The sequence below is a fragment of the Bombus terrestris genome, chromosome 9 (genome assembly GCF_910591885.1).
Source record: "Bombus terrestris chromosome 9, iyBomTerr1.2, whole genome shotgun sequence".
In the NCBI taxonomy this organism is placed as follows: Eukaryota; Metazoa; Arthropoda; class Insecta; order Hymenoptera; family Apidae; genus Bombus; species Bombus terrestris.
Window position 1 is genome coordinate 2,426,754 of NC_063277.1, and position 16,742 is coordinate 2,443,495.

The 16,742-nt window shown below is 32.5% G+C and overlaps 3 protein-coding genes across 3 annotated transcripts; 1 reads left to right on the forward strand and 2 right to left on the reverse strand.

Moving 5' to 3' along the window:
* Window positions 1-86: 86 nt before the first annotated feature.
* Window positions 87-1,383, reverse strand: LOC100642287 (ER membrane protein complex subunit 7). Its single transcript, XM_003397469.4, has 4 exons — window positions 1,113-1,383; window positions 698-956; window positions 545-619; window positions 87-455 (listed from the first exon to the last, which is right to left on the reverse strand). The coding sequence occupies exons 1-4, from the start codon at window positions 1,313-1,315 to the stop codon at window positions 327-329; spliced, it is 666 nt and encodes a 221-aa protein (XP_003397517.1). The 5' UTR covers window positions 1,316-1,383; the 3' UTR covers window positions 87-326.
* Window positions 1,384-1,579: 196 nt separating this feature from the next.
* On the forward strand, window positions 1,580-15,910 carry LOC100647660 (RNA-binding protein 42). Its single transcript, XM_003397431.4, has 5 exons — window positions 1,580-1,752; window positions 2,012-2,253; window positions 2,333-2,710; window positions 2,792-2,986; window positions 15,489-15,910. The coding sequence occupies exons 1-5, from the start codon at window positions 1,712-1,714 to the stop codon at window positions 15,611-15,613; spliced, it is 981 nt and encodes a 326-aa protein (XP_003397479.1). The 5' UTR covers window positions 1,580-1,711; the 3' UTR covers window positions 15,614-15,910.
* LOC100648753 lies at window positions 3,411-6,249 on the reverse strand. The gene is made up of 4 exons (XM_003397439.4): window positions 6,057-6,249; window positions 4,101-4,446; window positions 3,798-4,024; window positions 3,411-3,714 (listed from the first exon to the last, which is right to left on the reverse strand). The coding sequence occupies exons 2-4, from the start codon at window positions 4,316-4,318 to the stop codon at window positions 3,545-3,547; spliced, it is 615 nt and encodes a 204-aa protein (XP_003397487.1). The 5' UTR covers window positions 4,319-4,446; window positions 6,057-6,249; the 3' UTR covers window positions 3,411-3,544.
* Window positions 15,911-16,742: the final 832 nt, after the last annotated feature.

The following is a 16,742-nucleotide window of genomic DNA, read 5'->3' on the forward strand; positions in this document are numbered from 1 at the left end:
AATTCAATACAACTGGTGAATAATATGCAAAATTATAGATAAATATTTATTATAAAAACATAAAAGTTTATTAATATTCACCAAAATGTACTTTAGCTTTTTCCTTCTTTATTATAACTTGTAACAAATTATGTAATATAATATCAATATATTTATTTTGTTGCATTAAAATAACATTTTAGAATTCTCTGTTACCTGTTTTCAAATGTGACAATGCTACATGAAAATTAAAAAAGTGAGAAGAGTTTAACATTTTTTCTAGAAATTTGATTAACTATTGAAAGACTAGAGCAAAAGTGCAAATATACATTCTATAAGCATTTTAATCATTGTCTCTTTTTTGCAGCTTTTACTGCTTTTGCTTTTTGTTTCTCCCCACCAGATAAGAATGATGTTATTACTTCAGACATTTCTGGCATATTGTAATTGGTGAAATTATTTAATTGCTCCATCTCCTGAAAAATACAGAAGTAATATACAAATTGTAAATTTAATATTGTACAATGAAACTTATAAAATTATACTATGGAAGTTATTTACCAACCTTCCTAGTTTCAGGGTCATTCATGATTTTTGGTATAATCATAATTAGCAATAACGGTAATATCATCATTAAAACCTATAAAGATATAAAAAATGATAAATTGAATTCCTTTTCTATATAAATGTAAATTTATATGTGTAATAGTATTCATACCATGGGATTAAATAAAAAGTCAGTTGCTCTCCACTGTTCTCTAACTTGGAAATAACGAAATGGTGTGAGTGGTCTCATTTTTAATGGATATGGAACTTGTATTACTTGAGACGTCTGAATCAAATTAACTTTCCTTGCTCTGAATTTTCCCTTTGAATTAATTTCTACTCTAACAGGTTCATAAACACAGTTTGGATTTACAACTTCAATTACATATGATCCTGATGGTACATTTGAAATAATAAACGTTCCATCCTCCCTAAAAGTGTAAAACATACAAAGTACAGATATATTAATACGGATACTAACTTATGTAAAGTTGAAATAAGCATTACTTTAGATATTTTCTGTCTGATAAAAATATACAGTTGAACAATTTTTAATTTTCAGTCAAAAATACCTAATATAAATTTACCTTAAGAAACCATAATGTTCTCCACCATTAGCCATAACATGAGTCATTAATTGCCATCCACTTGGAGCTCCATTTTCCCATGGAAATACTTTTCCTTCGATAACATACAGATCTGCCGATATATCTTCGTCATTTTCGGCGATTACATACTTATTCGATGTGTTGATAATAATAAAAAGTAGAAAAATAGCACTTTTATACATAATTATATTGGATGTACATTCGACATATAGAACTTCGTATCAGATGTTCAACTGTTGCCACTACAGTAAAGTGTAGATTACTATTATTGAACTATAGATTTTTTAAATGTTATTTTAGATATTATCTCTAATACTTTTGAAGTACAAAATTACATCACATATTTTTAAAGATTATACTAAGTTTAATGAATTAGAGAATATTTTAAATAAAACATAACATATGAATTGTTCCTATATAACGCGTATTGGTAGTACTGAATAATACTTCAGTTGTCAGAACATAACTGATTAGACGGAACGCTTTAGACTTGCGCGGTCAGTAATAAATAATTTGTTATTCTAGGATCATATATATTTACATTATTGAAGAAATTAAGAAACAGTAAGAACATCAAAATGGATGATAAATTACGTCAAATGGAAGATGAAATGAATAGGTATTAAATAGTTATAAATATACACAATGTTCCTAACCTTTTTGTTATAATTCGTTTTTATTGGTTATTTATATATATATATACATAAACACTTCTTTTTAATATGCAATGAATTATTTAATTTACGTTTTCAAGTTTCAAGTGGCTGATTTCTTACGAAACAAATAAATTATTATAAATCTTTGTACAGATATGATTGAAAACTTGTACTTGAAGTATGAATGGCTTTATGTATTAACAAATTAAAACCAATTCTTAGATTTGAAGCTGAAATTGGTGGTCAGTTAGTTACACCAATGGTTAGACCTGTAATTGGCGCAAATACTTATAATCAAGTGGCTAGACAATTGGAGCAACATGAACTTCCAACACCAGTCGTTGCTGCTGCTGCAGCTAGTTTAGCTTTTCCTCCAATGATTGGATTTCCACCACCACCGCCACCACCACCACCTCCTCCTCCACCACCGCCAATGTTAATACCACAACAAGTAGCAAGACAAGGTAAATGGATATAAAGCTTTTATATCATAAGATTATATTTATTGCAAGTAGTTTACTGATGAGCTATTGTCTTACACAGGTACGGTTCCTTCTATTACAACATACTCATCACCTGCACAGATAAGTAATCCATATTTACCAAATATGGTGGACCCGTGTTTAAGTGCTACTCCAAAAACTTACGAATCTACATCAGCACCAATGATTCATCCAGAAATTATTGAACAGATTATCAATACAAAGATCCCAGAAGATGACAGCAAAAAGAAACCCAAGGTGAAAGGTGTAAGTACTGCAGCAGAATTAGCAATTAGCCAAGGGAAGGCAAGTTCTATCATGGCTAATGCTAGCGCAGAAGAGACTCATCCAAAAGGTAAAGGGAAGAAAAATAAAAAAATCATACGAATGGCTGGTGGACAAACATGGGAAGATCCTTCCTTACTAGAATGGGATGAAGGTTAATTATTTATTCATATTTATATTCTTCGTAAGCTTTAATTTGTTTTAAATATATTTTACATTTTTCTTTATATTGCAGATGATTTCAGAATATTTTGTGGAGATTTAGGAAACGACGTCACAGATGAAATGCTAGTAAGAGTCTTTGGCAAATATCCGAGTTTTCAGAAAGCAAAGGTAGTCAGGGACAAAAGGACAAATAAGACGAAAGGATTTGGGTTTGTGTCCTTCAAAGATCCACAAGATTTCATCAAAGCAATGAAAGAAATGAACGGTAAGTTAAATAACCTCTTATATAATAATTTAAGGTAGATTATATTCTCAAATATGAAAAAAATAACTGATTTTAATATAACCAAAGCTATACATAAGAAGTAAGTTTTAATTTTCTTAGGAATTAAAAATTCATTTTATTATGGTTTTGAATCATATAAGAGAAAAGAATAAATGATAATTTTATACATAATGAGGTAGAATCTTTAATATTTTACTGAATTATTTAGTGAAATTTTAATGAAAATTTAAAGGGATAGTAACGCGTGATTTCTCATATAATAATTATTCACAGCTAACAAAATTAAGAAATTTTTTGGTAGATTAAAATAAAACGTTTGAATAAATATTTAAAAAGTATGTACAAATAATTAATGTATAATTGGAGTTATGGTTATTTGCGGATGCTTTTTTAAAAAAAAGGATATTTAGATTGTAGTTTATGTAAAATATGACGCTTAGTTAAAATTAAATGTAACTAAATATTTATACAGTTGATTTCGTATACCAAAATTATGAGATCAGTATTCCATTTACACACTTAAGTAGGAGATTCTTTTCATTTGCCAAACGGACCCCAGCCATATGATATAAAAAGCTGCGGTATTATCGAGTATTGTCTTCTTGGTTGCGTGGAACTTCCATTACGCACAGCAATGCGAGTATTAGGATGTATTATAGGTGGCGTTGTGCTTTCAGTTTTTCCCAGATCTTGTTGTTGTGAAGTACCTTAACATAACATGTACCATGTGTATCTGTGCTTATATGCGATAATGTATTATCGTTTTCTTTCTTGTTTAATATTTCCTTACTGGCATAATTTCCACGAGGACCATATGGATTCATATAAAGAATAGAAAAGGGCATGCCGCCAGCACCCCAACTACGTGACTTATCTTTCTTCGACAATCTATTTCCGATTTGCTTGTTAGCCAGTGACAATTGGTGAATTTTTCTGTTCAGTGATGGGGAACTATCACCCCATGTTTCTATAATCGTGTTGGGATCTAAACTTGAAGTTTCTCGACGAATATCCATTCTATAATCCATAACAGCATTATTTCCTATCATTATATAGAATAATATGGGAATTAAAGATCATACAAATTATCTACTTTGATATGGGGAGGTCCTCTGGAGTCAAAGGAACATCTTTCTGAACTTCTTGCATCGGTAACCATTTCCAACAACCTCCATTTGAAGAGCATGCAGAGGAAACCACAGCATCCAATACATTTTGCTCCAAACTGTTCCTCATATCAAGCAGTGGCACTGCTTGACACGCCATCCATAGTGTGTTCAATGTGAAGATAAAGACTGTAGTCGTAAACATTATTTTTCTATCTTTATTCCTTCAAATATATTCTCGTTCGATATCTTTCTCGTGTTCGTTCAACGTTTCCACTTCCGTGAAACGATTCGTTAATATAGATACAGCTGGTGTGCTCCCACTGGCGAATTCTGAAAAGTATTATAAAACTAAATAAATCTTTGATAAATTTTCGATGGAAAACGTATGCAGGCATCGCGTATAAATTTAATAGAAACGTGGGTGACGATGCTGTATCACGAAATGCATCATGGTCGAACGTCGTGACGAGCGGTCGTGATCGTTATTAGGCCGGTCACAAATCCTTGAATTTGACGACAGTCAGGTATGCTGTTTACGTTTTCCAGACATTTCTGCAGTGGTTACGTTCTATTTATACAACATTCCTGCTAAATTTAGTGCGGTGAATAACCACCGACTTGCCGATTTTAGTGACTCGGATAGGGAGAGATAGCATTGTCGCTCGTTGACAGTGAAACCGACGCTTGAGCGATTTCAGATGGACCAAAGGATTTTTAATCAGCTTGCTAATTCCGTTTAATTTGTTTAAGTATTGTTTATACTTTTTCTAGTTTCGTTCATTATTTTTTCCCCCCGTTGTTCGGCTTAATATAGGAAAGATTCAGAAGCATATTTCTTTTTTTTTTTTTTCAGAATTCTGAGACTGATAGCTAAAAAGTACTATTCAACTAATGCAAAATTGATATGCCATCTTATTTAAAAAAGAATGAGAAGGCATTTGATTTTCCGTTAGAAGTCATCCGACCCCTATAATTTGTTCCACTTATAATGATTAGGGTATGATGATGTTCCATCTAATTAGAAAAAGAGCTCGTGTCTCGATATTTTTAATTTAAAAAAACAGTTCTAGGGATGTCTTACGCGACTCACCCTGTATATAAGCTATTTCAATGAAACGTACAATTATATCATGAATGAAAAAAGATCACTAAAAGATTTAGAAAGAAACAATTATAAAAAATGTGTATTTAATGTGAAAGAAATTGTGGAAAGAAGTTTAAAAAATATTTATTGCGGTAATTTTGCAAATTAGAGATTGTCGATTCTAATACTTTGCATTTACTTGAAAATATATGCAATTACTTGAAAAAATAGCTATATCTACGAGGTCGGCTCTACGTATCTATCAACCGGTAATTTATTAAAATGACATTTCTTCAGTCTCTACGAGCGGAATTTTATATCTAGTTTGAAATTTCAAGCAATACTCTATTACTGAGATTAATATTTATGAGATTCATAAAATATGGTATTATTGCGGTATTGTTATTACTATTGTATAAGGAAATCGTACAATATAGCAGATTTATTACAAAAATGAATTATTACAGTTACGTAGGTCCTCCAATTAAGTAATTTCAGTGTGTTTATAGGCAACCATTCTGATATATCAAATGCGTGATTAAATTCAATATAGCTTTTTTTCGATATTATCTCAATATTTTGACAATTTTTTTTTTAATAACTCGATCTAAGTGTTATTAATACGAAATATTTCGTATTTTCTTTACATACTCTATTCAGTGGCATTTAGAAAAAGATACCATTTTATGTTCGAATTGTGTACAATTACCGTGTCCTAAACGAGAGAAAAAAGAAATTTTATTAATTTCATACCACAGCTAAGCTTCGTATAAACATTCAACGAAAGATTCTAAAATTGTATTCAATTAAAAAAGCAAATAAATGGAAAAATATTAGGAAAAATTAAAAGACTCACCGTGGGCTCGACCGTCTGTTCGTTCAGTCGTCCGTTCGGTTTCTCGTTAGAGGAAATTCGTTGTTACCTCTTCGTATCAATCTCACCGAGTTCCTCGTGAGTTTAGCGCGCGAATACGGAGCCGCTTGGACATCCGTTACCCGTCGGGGTGACTACGACGGAATGCGTTGCGACCTCGCTCGTCCCGGTACTCATTCAACAACCCCTACCAGTACCGTTCTTCCCTTTAACCCCTCCACCTAACCATAAAACAGCCAATCGGAATCGTTTTGTTCGAAAAACAACCGATCGTGTGCGACGTGACTTACTTGTCATCATAATCGTCATCGTACTCGTTACATCTACCTAGTGGACATCGTCATCGTTACGTTTCATTGCTCTTTTTACCGAGTCCTTTTCGCTTCTTTCGTCATTCATTTTTCTTGGTAGTTCGGTAGCTTAGTTTAGTTTCTTGGCGAGTCTTTCTCTGTTCGTCTTTTTCAGTATCGATGGCGTCAGTCAGTACTTTTTACTTTTAGATTTGTTTGATCGATATCGAAAAAGGGAGAAAATATTGAAAGATCCGCTGAAAAAGTATAAAATTGCAAGCGTAAAGTTGTAAAGAATTGTTCCACGTGCTAGAATGTATTAACGAGTTTTTAAGATTTAACAAGAGTTTAATAAGTTTCTTCTCATCCTCATTTTCGTCATATTTCCTTATATTTTCTACCAACCTTTCACCATTTGTTACATTCATTTCGTGATTATACCGTCCTCTTATTTTTCCTTAGTACGTCACTCTCTTTCTCTTCGTCACCTTTTCTCTCGTTTATTTCGTTTTTCTCGTTTTTTCGCTCCTTCTCATCTCTTTAACAAATCCTCTTCGTGTTTCTTCTTTCTTTTTTTTTTTTCTTACAAATGCTTGTTTCTTTTCTTGAATTTTCTACCGCTTCTCTGTAACTCCCCCGCAGTTTCTTCACCTTTCCCTCTGTTTTCTTCGTATCTTCCTCCCGTTTTCTTCGTCTTCCTTAGCGTCTTTCTCAACTGCTGTCGTAATCATTATCTTTCTCGTTCGCTCGATTTTCCTTGCTCTATTACTTCGTTTTCGATTACACTTATCTTTTTTGTTATGGTATTAATCATGTTATGTTGTATAATATTTATTTCTATATAAAGCAAGTCAGCCAATTAGGCAAGCTGTATCTCTTGCTTCGTTTTAGATAGAAGAAATTTTGCAGAGAAACGAGTTGAGTAGAAGACCGATCTTTTTCCTATTTCACATTCAGGGTATACGCAATGAAGATCAACGATACTGTCGCTTCTTTCCATTCATATCATTGTAGCACATTGTTTTGTTACGTAATCTCGAATCTTTGAATTTTAGATGGTTTTATCAATTCAAAACTATTTCAAAAATATTCCAAAAGTTTATAGTCTGACGTTCGAAGACCTTCCCTATCGCTATACTAATTTACATATTCCCATCTTTCTTCTACTAATTTATATCTCAAATTCCGATTGAGTTGGATTTGTTTATTATTATCATTATTACCAAAAAATGTGTAGCTTGGTGGCTCCGAGACTACAATAACGCAATTGTTCTATCTAATATTTATTTTTACAACATCGCAGAATGAATAAAAGCAACTTTGTTTCGCGACATTACGAACATAAATGAGACCAATAGAGCGTCTCACAAATCTTCCAATAACTAGACCTATAAGAACCGCGATGGCCCAACAGTCCACTTAACGATTTATTGAACTATTATAGCTACTTATTTTTATTATTTCCAGACACGGCTTTTACCTATTATTGCTCTGTTACAATGTGTCTTATCTGAACAGTATCTAAAATCTAAAGTATATCGATATGATACAGATATCTTCCAATCGGTTGGTCAGAAACTTGTCGTTCGTTTAAATTTCACGTTTTACCCGTAAAATTTCCGTTTCTCACTGGTTTGGGAACGATCGATCTTGGCGGTGGTCGCATTCCATCGACGAGATTCCTCTTCCTCCTCATCTTGTGTTTCGCGGGATGAATCAGAGTCCTACACATGCTGCTGCGTTCGACACCGTTCACCACACAGTGGGTGAGAAATAGCACGAATATTTCCGTCGATATATTTATTTCACGACGAGGGACACGACTCGATTACAAAATAAACATATTGTCTCTGCGAAAGCGATCGTATATTAGACGGGGTGGCTCATCGAAGTAGGTGGCCAAAGCTTGAGCAGGCTAGACTATTTTATTGGGCCGAATAACGAGGTCTTTCAGATTTTTTTGACGGAACCCGATGTACTTTACCCGATGTAACTTTCCAGGAATCGGCGTATATGAGTAATCTTGTGTCCTTTGCATTCCTCTTTTCTTTTTCTTCGCCATTCAAATGGATTCCTGTGCGAATAATGCAGAAAGATAGATGCACAAAGCGTGATTGTTGAATATCTTGAAAAAGACAAATCTTCTTTTGTGGTCTTTATAGAAATATTAATAGATAAATCTGTTCGTGAGTTCTAGAGATAAAAATTTCTTTATTCGAAATTTAGTAGAGCGATGTTTTACGCTTTAGAAGAACAAACAGTATTGTTATATATTATATAAGATTCATTCATTAGGATTCAGTAGGACTTGGTCTTTCGTTAATTAGAATGAAATTTTACTTGGTCTACGATTTACTGATTTCTTACGGATTTTTTATTGTCAGAACAACTCTCAATTATTACTGTAACGAATGAACGATCTATTTTGAGAAAAATTTACATCTCTTGAAATATTACTAATTATTCGAATTTAGTTGCTCGGACGTGAACGAGTTATTCGAGCAAAGATTATAGATAATACATGATGGGAGAAATTAGCGAACTCTTCTTGATGGTAGTCCCAATTATTTTGCCCCTATGCTCAGATAAATGGATTTTTATTGCTCCCTTTTATTGCAAATAAACGTTCTATTCTCCGTAAATTATTTTGTTTATCAATTTCTCAATATTTAAGAAAATTTATTTCCACGAAACATTCAATTTTGTACTGAATTCTTTCAGCGTACTATTAGCACAAGCTATGATATATCTTCTCTGGCCGTTCATTACACTAAACTCGTTCCTAAATTCCTTAAAGCATTCTGGTACACTAGATTTTTTAGTCACGTTGCCACAGTACATATCATTTGTTGTCCACACCTCGTTCTTCCTACTCGCGAGAATGAAATATCGTTAAGTGACAAAATACGAATATTACGCTCACTTATATTCGGACGAACTTGACTGGTTGAGACCTAAATTAGAATTGAGTGATACCACATGCAAAGTCTGTGTTTGATCTTCGTAACTGAACCTTATACGTACCACTTTTACGTTAACGTCTCCAGAGTTTAGTACAATATAAATAGTCTAGTTTCCAGAATAAGTGTTATTTAGTCATGAAATTATTATTAAGATCTTATAAGCACTATTATGAGCACATTTTTGAAAAATTGCCTTACCAAGTGATATTTACAAGGTGTACATTTAAATTTAAGAACTTATTCAGAACCATTATATTTTTTATTTATTCTCTCACGTTTTATAAATCTTGTTCTTTATCATGAAAACTTTTCCTTGTATTATTTCGAATCTCTAAGAGTTTTCTATAAATACATATTTTTTGTCAAAAACCGAGGCGTTCTTTAAGCGGAAAGATATTTCGTGACAGTTTCTCTAAAGCGTATCATGACAATAGAAATCTGGAGGTTTAACAACTATCTAAGGAAGGGGATAAAAATATACTATTCGAAGTTATAGATAGTTTTATTAGTATTCGGAAGTATGTTAAATTTATGAATTATGCTGTTAAATGTGTCCCTTCGTTAAGATTAACGACGAAAGATTTTTTAATAGAAATATTTCTTGTCAATAGGCGGTCGAAATCTATTTCCGGTTAGTAATAATTATGAAAATATTCTATAATTTCTATAATTTCTTAGATTTTAATCTGAAAATACGGATACTTTTCAAATATTTTTGTTCTTGCGTAATCGAATGTCCCTGCAATTATTTTCAGCAGTGTACATTTTGATGCACAACTGCAATATGGTGAATAATAAGTTGAAAATTGTTTGCATTCCTGTTTGTTGATCGAGAAATTGATCATTGTGGTCGGAGCAATTAGCGTAAAAAGTTTTTAAGCATCATCTGTACATAATACACATAGAGTACAGGAAAAGTGCATTGTAAGCTATATATCGTATATCTATATAACATTCCGAATGATTTCCTGAATGATTGTTCATTGGAATATAAAAGGCAAATTTCTTTTATAAATATAATACGAATATGTAAAAGATAATTTTATAGATAAAATATATAAAAATAATTCATTTATTGATGACATTTGTTTGACCATTTCGCGAAAGGACCTGATCGCGAAGAAGCGCGCCAACGAGAGTCGTAAATTCCGATTTGATAATCGACGCCACGAGTCGGTCGATCCCCTATTTCGATTAGGATAATAGAGGTGGTTAAACTGATTATAACGCTGAATTAACGGGTTACGATATACACTACGATATTCCAACAACTTTGTAGATATAAGTAGTTACGCGTGGTACGTGTAGATGTATTCTCAGCGAAGTGTAAGTAACAAGTTAAACTGATGACTGGTCAATGAACGGAAAACCAGTCAAGAGATGGTGACTGATGTAAGGATGAAAGCAGTAAAGTCCGCTGACAATGTTGTCGCAGAGGAAAGCTATTGGTGGGTATGTCATCGGATTCGTTGATGACAATTTTGGCTAGGAAAATGAGGGCAGCGGTCATTGTTTCTAAATGGATAAGAAAAAGGCTGGTGGGTAAGGATGGATGCTGGACGCCCCTAATCAAAGGTCGCCCGTGGGTGGGAAAACCGCTTTCCCGTGTTTTTTCGGAATGGACAATAGATCTGAAGAATACTTCAACCAAAAAGATACTTGTTTGGTCTGAAGGACCTTAACACTTAGCCAACCGAATACGGAGATCTCCCCTCTGTGAAAATCATCGCTGCGTGACCGAACGGGGAAATCTCCCTTTTAGACTTTAACAATGCGTTTTCTTTTTTGTTGTTGTTATTATCAGTTATTGTTTACCTGGAATTGTTCCCAATTAACTGCGCCACTTTTTTTGCTTTTATAAAGTACAGTATATAATAAAATACATCAATTTAGTGGTGTTAAAATTAATTCAAAAGTTATACTATCAGTTATGACTAAATAAAGTTATTACATAATCGAACGATACCACACTGTAAAGGGATATTAGAATGCATTATGAATTTTTAATTTCACGTTCAAGTCGTGTTATTTATCTTTAGTGATCTTTAATGTTTTTAATTTTACCTATATTTTTTATACTTTTAACATATAATTTTAATTTGATGTTTCGTATAAACAATATGTGAAATTGTAAAGTAAAATCATTGACCGCAAAATATAATTGACCACTTAAATAATTTTTATACTTCTTTGTTTTTTAAGTAGCGAAGTCTTCGATAATTGGAAAAATGCGCAGTGGACAGCGTGTATAGGTTGGCTTATTCGAACGCGGTGGAAACGTATAACTTGCAATGGCACGCGCTGTTGGCTAAGTGTTAACTATGAAAATGCTAAGATTTATGATGGAACCTTAAGATTATTGAGGGCTCGCAATAAAGGTATGTAGATATCTGGCAGTCATCTTGCCCGAGGTATGGTGTCTGGTTTGTGTAGAGAGTCACCGGACGTAACACACTATTCCGTACTAAAATGAGACACCGTGTATGTAACGACAGCGATAAGTGGTAGGTCCAGAATTTGATCAGACGCAACAAGTAGTTTAAACACACGTACGAGCGAATCAATGAATACGATAGAGACTGTCTGCAAGAATCGGTATATTTATCATATTAAGCTAATACAAAAGCGATGGATCTTTCATATAATTTCTTTTAAAGAAGCCTTCTACAACCGTTAAAAAGAATCTAAACTAATAAAATGATGAAAAAACATTTGAATAATTTTTAACTTAGAAAATAAAAAGAAATAAAATATTTATCCTTTTTCAACATTATACGAAAGATTTTGATAATCGTTCTTTTATGAATTATTAAGTTTTTCAATATTTTATTGAATATAAAAAGTTAAGTCATAGAAATGATGACTGTTTGAACGGATATATGAGTGAACGTTTGAGGTACCTGGTTTGACTCGATTTCTGTTGTTGTCCTGGGTGTAACCTTGCGATCACTTTGAATAAGATTAAACAGCTGATCAATGACTTTGTCTTGATTACCGTCGTTTTTCTGAATGTTTAATTATAATCTTTGCTCTTAAAATATAGCTTCCATTCTTAAGTAAACGTTTTTAAAAATTTGGAACATCATAATAAAGTTTCATTATTTCTTTTTAACAAAAATTTGCGAGTATTACTAAAACGTAGTTAAATACATTTGTAGCAGCAAGTTACTGTTAGCGGTAAGAGTTGTGCAGGTTGGTTAGAAAGAAATTTCAGAAAGAGTTTAGAAAATTCATCTTACAATGGAATTTAGGATTCAAAGAGTTTTGGTTGTAATAAATTAGGTACTCTGTATCGTGCTACCATATTTCAATATGTGTCGCGAAAAGATCCTTGGTACTTTTGTTTCGAGGAATAAATATCAAAAGCTTCGATATATTATATTATCCTTATCGAGCAAGCAACTTGCCTTATATTTTAACAATCTCTTCGTTTATAGCAGTAATACGATTTTATTAATTTCCTTATGCTAATTTCTTAAATTACTTTCGTGAAATTGTAAAATTGTAAACGACACTGAATGTTTATTCTCTGTAATTAATAATTATATGGCATTGGGAATATAGGATTTCGCTACATATTTATCCGCTAAATATTTTTACTATCCATTTTTTATCATTTGTTTATTGATATTTTAAGATTACATAAAAAATTAGCCGAAAAGAAAAACTCAAAATTCACAAAGTTATGAGCTGGCAAAGTGGGGGGTCCAAAAAAAAAGGATGTCCTGGCGTGCATGATTTCAAGCCTTCTAGTCATGTGAAGCAAAAATGCCGAACGGATTCTTAATTAGTATAGATGCGGCTATAGCATGAACCTTGGAAAAGTAAAAAAAATGTTCTTTCACAAAATCGCGACCGTTTGAAAAAAGAATTTCCTTTTTGGTATGTTTTTTGACAATTCCGAATTTTTTAAAAATAGTAAAATTAAAAATTTTGATCTGAGCTTGGTTGAGGCGATAGAGGAATATATAAAGAACATTCACACCAAATTTCAAATAAATCGGTTCAGTAGAATCGGTTCAGCACTTGAGATGTCGTGCCAACTCGAAAAAAGTAGTTTCGAGAAAAACGCGTTTAAAGTTTTGAGACAAGTTCGCGGTAAAATGTTCCATACATTTGTTTCCAGATACCATATATTACTCCCATTTCAGATTAATGAATTTATGCTCCCAGCTTATTCCTCGAATTATGTCATACTATATTCGTATGCTATTCTACGAATTTGATAAAAAGATTTCATAGAATTTATGCACTGCTATCATAGTTTAATATTAGAATATAAGTTTAGAATGATTTGTTTATTACAATAATTTCATCTTATAGAATACTGATTTCGTTTGTTACAACTTTTCAGGAAGTAATGGTAAAGTAATTTGATTTTGAAATAATCAATACTTCACTGTCTCGATGGCGATTATAATTTTTCGATAAATTCGATTGATATCTTCTGCCATCCTGTTTCCGCTATTTTGAAAGCTGACTTCCGTTTCCGGTTTCCTTCCCTTTCCTTATTTGTTCCAAGTAATTCCATCCATATTTTATACTATTCAAATCTATATCCTATTTAGTGCGGACTTTTATTATATCTCTTCACTCGAGTGAAATCCATTTGTTAATTTTCTCGAAAGAAAATCTTTCTATTTAATTTAAGTAATAACTACATATAACGCGAAAGTAATTTACTTGTTAGATTGTCTGCCCTAGATTGTTTCCATTAATATCTGTTAAAACGTTGTTACTTCTCGCTCTTTCTCATGATTCATACTCTATTGAGAAATCGTCATACTTTGAATTTTTTCAACCAATGTTTAACTTTCTTGGTATTTGGAAAACTTTCTTCGAAATGCTATTAAAGGAATCACGTTTACGTTTCTAGTAATTTCTTCGACATTTCAACAAATATAATTGGTACACTCAATCAGGAGCTTCTTTTGTATGCAAAAATAAATTGGAAAGAAAGTACAAAAATTTTTCGCTTGAGATCTTGTTTTTGAGAAAACAAGGATGGATGTGTATAAGTTTAGTTCACTAAAAGATCAGGACTAAGAATTAAATACTTCGATATAAAGAGATGCTGCGAATAAAAAAATTCGAAAAGACAGAAATTGTTCAGAATTACGTACACTCGTGGGCGTGCTTGGTTCGTTGACAAAACAATGAAACGCAAACTCTAAATGAATTTACTTTGAATATCGTTGATACTGTGGGTAATATCGCCATCTTCTGTCATGATTTTCACAGATAGTAGAGGGTCTCTAATTCAGTCGTATCATGTTTTTTGTGTAAACCACTTAAGCCTACGGTTTATTTTTGCTTTATCCGTATCTCAGATATTGACTTCCTTTTATACGGGGTTCTTTTGCAGTTGGGTAACAAACCGTAATTTTAAAATAGTACAAGACTTACCAAACGTTCGTTAGAAAAAGCTAGAATCACATTTTCAAATACTCCATATAAATATTTTAAGTATTTGAGTCTTTCAAATTTATTAAAGCAAACTGATTATAGAAGCATCGCAAAACAATCACATTAATCCAACGTTTACCTTTAATGAATTAATTGATTTTATACTCTTCCAATTAATAGGTACGGAGGTGTGCAAGAACCCGATAGTCGAGACGGAAAGACATCGGGTCAGGTTGGGTCGAGTCGGATTGGATTGGATCGGATCGGATCGGATCGGATCGGGTCGGATCGGGTCAGGTCGTATCGGGTCGGGTCGTATCGGGTCGGGTCGCGTTCCTGAGAATTTCCGGGTTTTCCGACTGTCTGAGTTTCTCGGAAGTTTTAGGGAAGTCCGAACAAACATTCACGAGAATCCCGAAACTTCCGGGAACCCGTTCTGGCTCCTAAAAGATTCTCGTCGTAGTGATCTAGTATTTTCGGGTTCTCACACAGCTCTAGTCTATAAATGTTCGAAGGCAGGATTATAGATAAAAATAAAGATAATATAAATGGAGTTAAAAAAGTAATATATGCGAAACATTAATAACCGAAACAAAATAATTTACAATAGCAACTAAGTATTAGTAGATGATAGGATATGGCAAACGTCTAGACATATTCGTTCAACTAGAAAAAAATAGGAAGAAAAAAGAAAAGAATGAGATCACTTTCTCCTGTAAGAATAACTTCAATCTAATGAAATTGTTTTCTTTCAGGTCGATACGTAGGCTCACGTCCCATAAAGCTACGGAAGAGTTCATGGAAACAACGGAATTTAGAGACAGTACGGAAAAAAGAGAAAGAGAAGCAAGCATTAATTGGCTTGTTAACCGGGCGGTGACGTGATAGAGAATCTTTGTTCTTTTTCTCGTTCATATTTATTTAATCGGATTCTACATTGACTCACTATTGTTGGTTTTATTCAAACAATTGTCATCGAGACGTCTGTACGTAAAGTGTATTTACGAAAACTTAACACACTAGCACCAATGGATACGTTTTTCAAGAATTCTATTTCACAGGAGTAAAAATGTCTACGATCGAGTACTATTTACATTCTGATTAACTACTTTGTATATAATAGTATATAAAAATTGCATGTAGGTGAACATGGAAATAAATTCTTACTACAAATGAATTGTTCATGATACCTACTCAATGATTTTGTTTACATATTTGTTTCTTTTTTGTCAGTCCCTTTATTATTTTGTAAATATTAATATTGATTTAATAAATATGAACATGGATCGTTTAGATACTAAGGTATTTTATCGTAATATTTTAAAATATCTAACTGAAATTATTCAATGTAAAGTCGATTGTATAATATGTAAATTTTATTTTGTATATTTTGCTTCAATATTATTTATAGTTTACATTCTTATCGACACAGGGTAAAACTCCTCGTAAAGTTATGGACTAACGTAGCTACAGGAATTACATGCGTATCGACTCTTATAACTTAGAATTAATTATGATTATCGACAAACTAATGAGATATCTCACGGCGTTTTACGATGAATGACAATAATTCGTTTATTATTCAATCATTACCTAAAATCACTATGAGAATTTTGTGCTTGAAATTTTTTTGCGTGAGGGAAGGATGTATTTAGGGTCCCTGTATGCAACAATCTCCACGTGATTAATTGGCAATTATTATTATTGTAATTTATACATGTGATGAAGCAATTATTATTTGATATATGTATAATCTATAATTATATCATATAATGTAGTAGACCACAATTATAAATTATATCACTATGTGATGTAATTGTGACTTATATTAGGTCATCCCATAACTTCGTGCCGACTTTTGTGTATACATTTCATGTGTCGATTTATAAACATACGGCGATAAGGGACCAATGCACTTGAAAAATGGGAGAAGTTGTACAACGAGAGGGGGATTACATTTTCTCATGAAACTGAAAGGTATGTAAACAATCTTAACATATATAACCGCT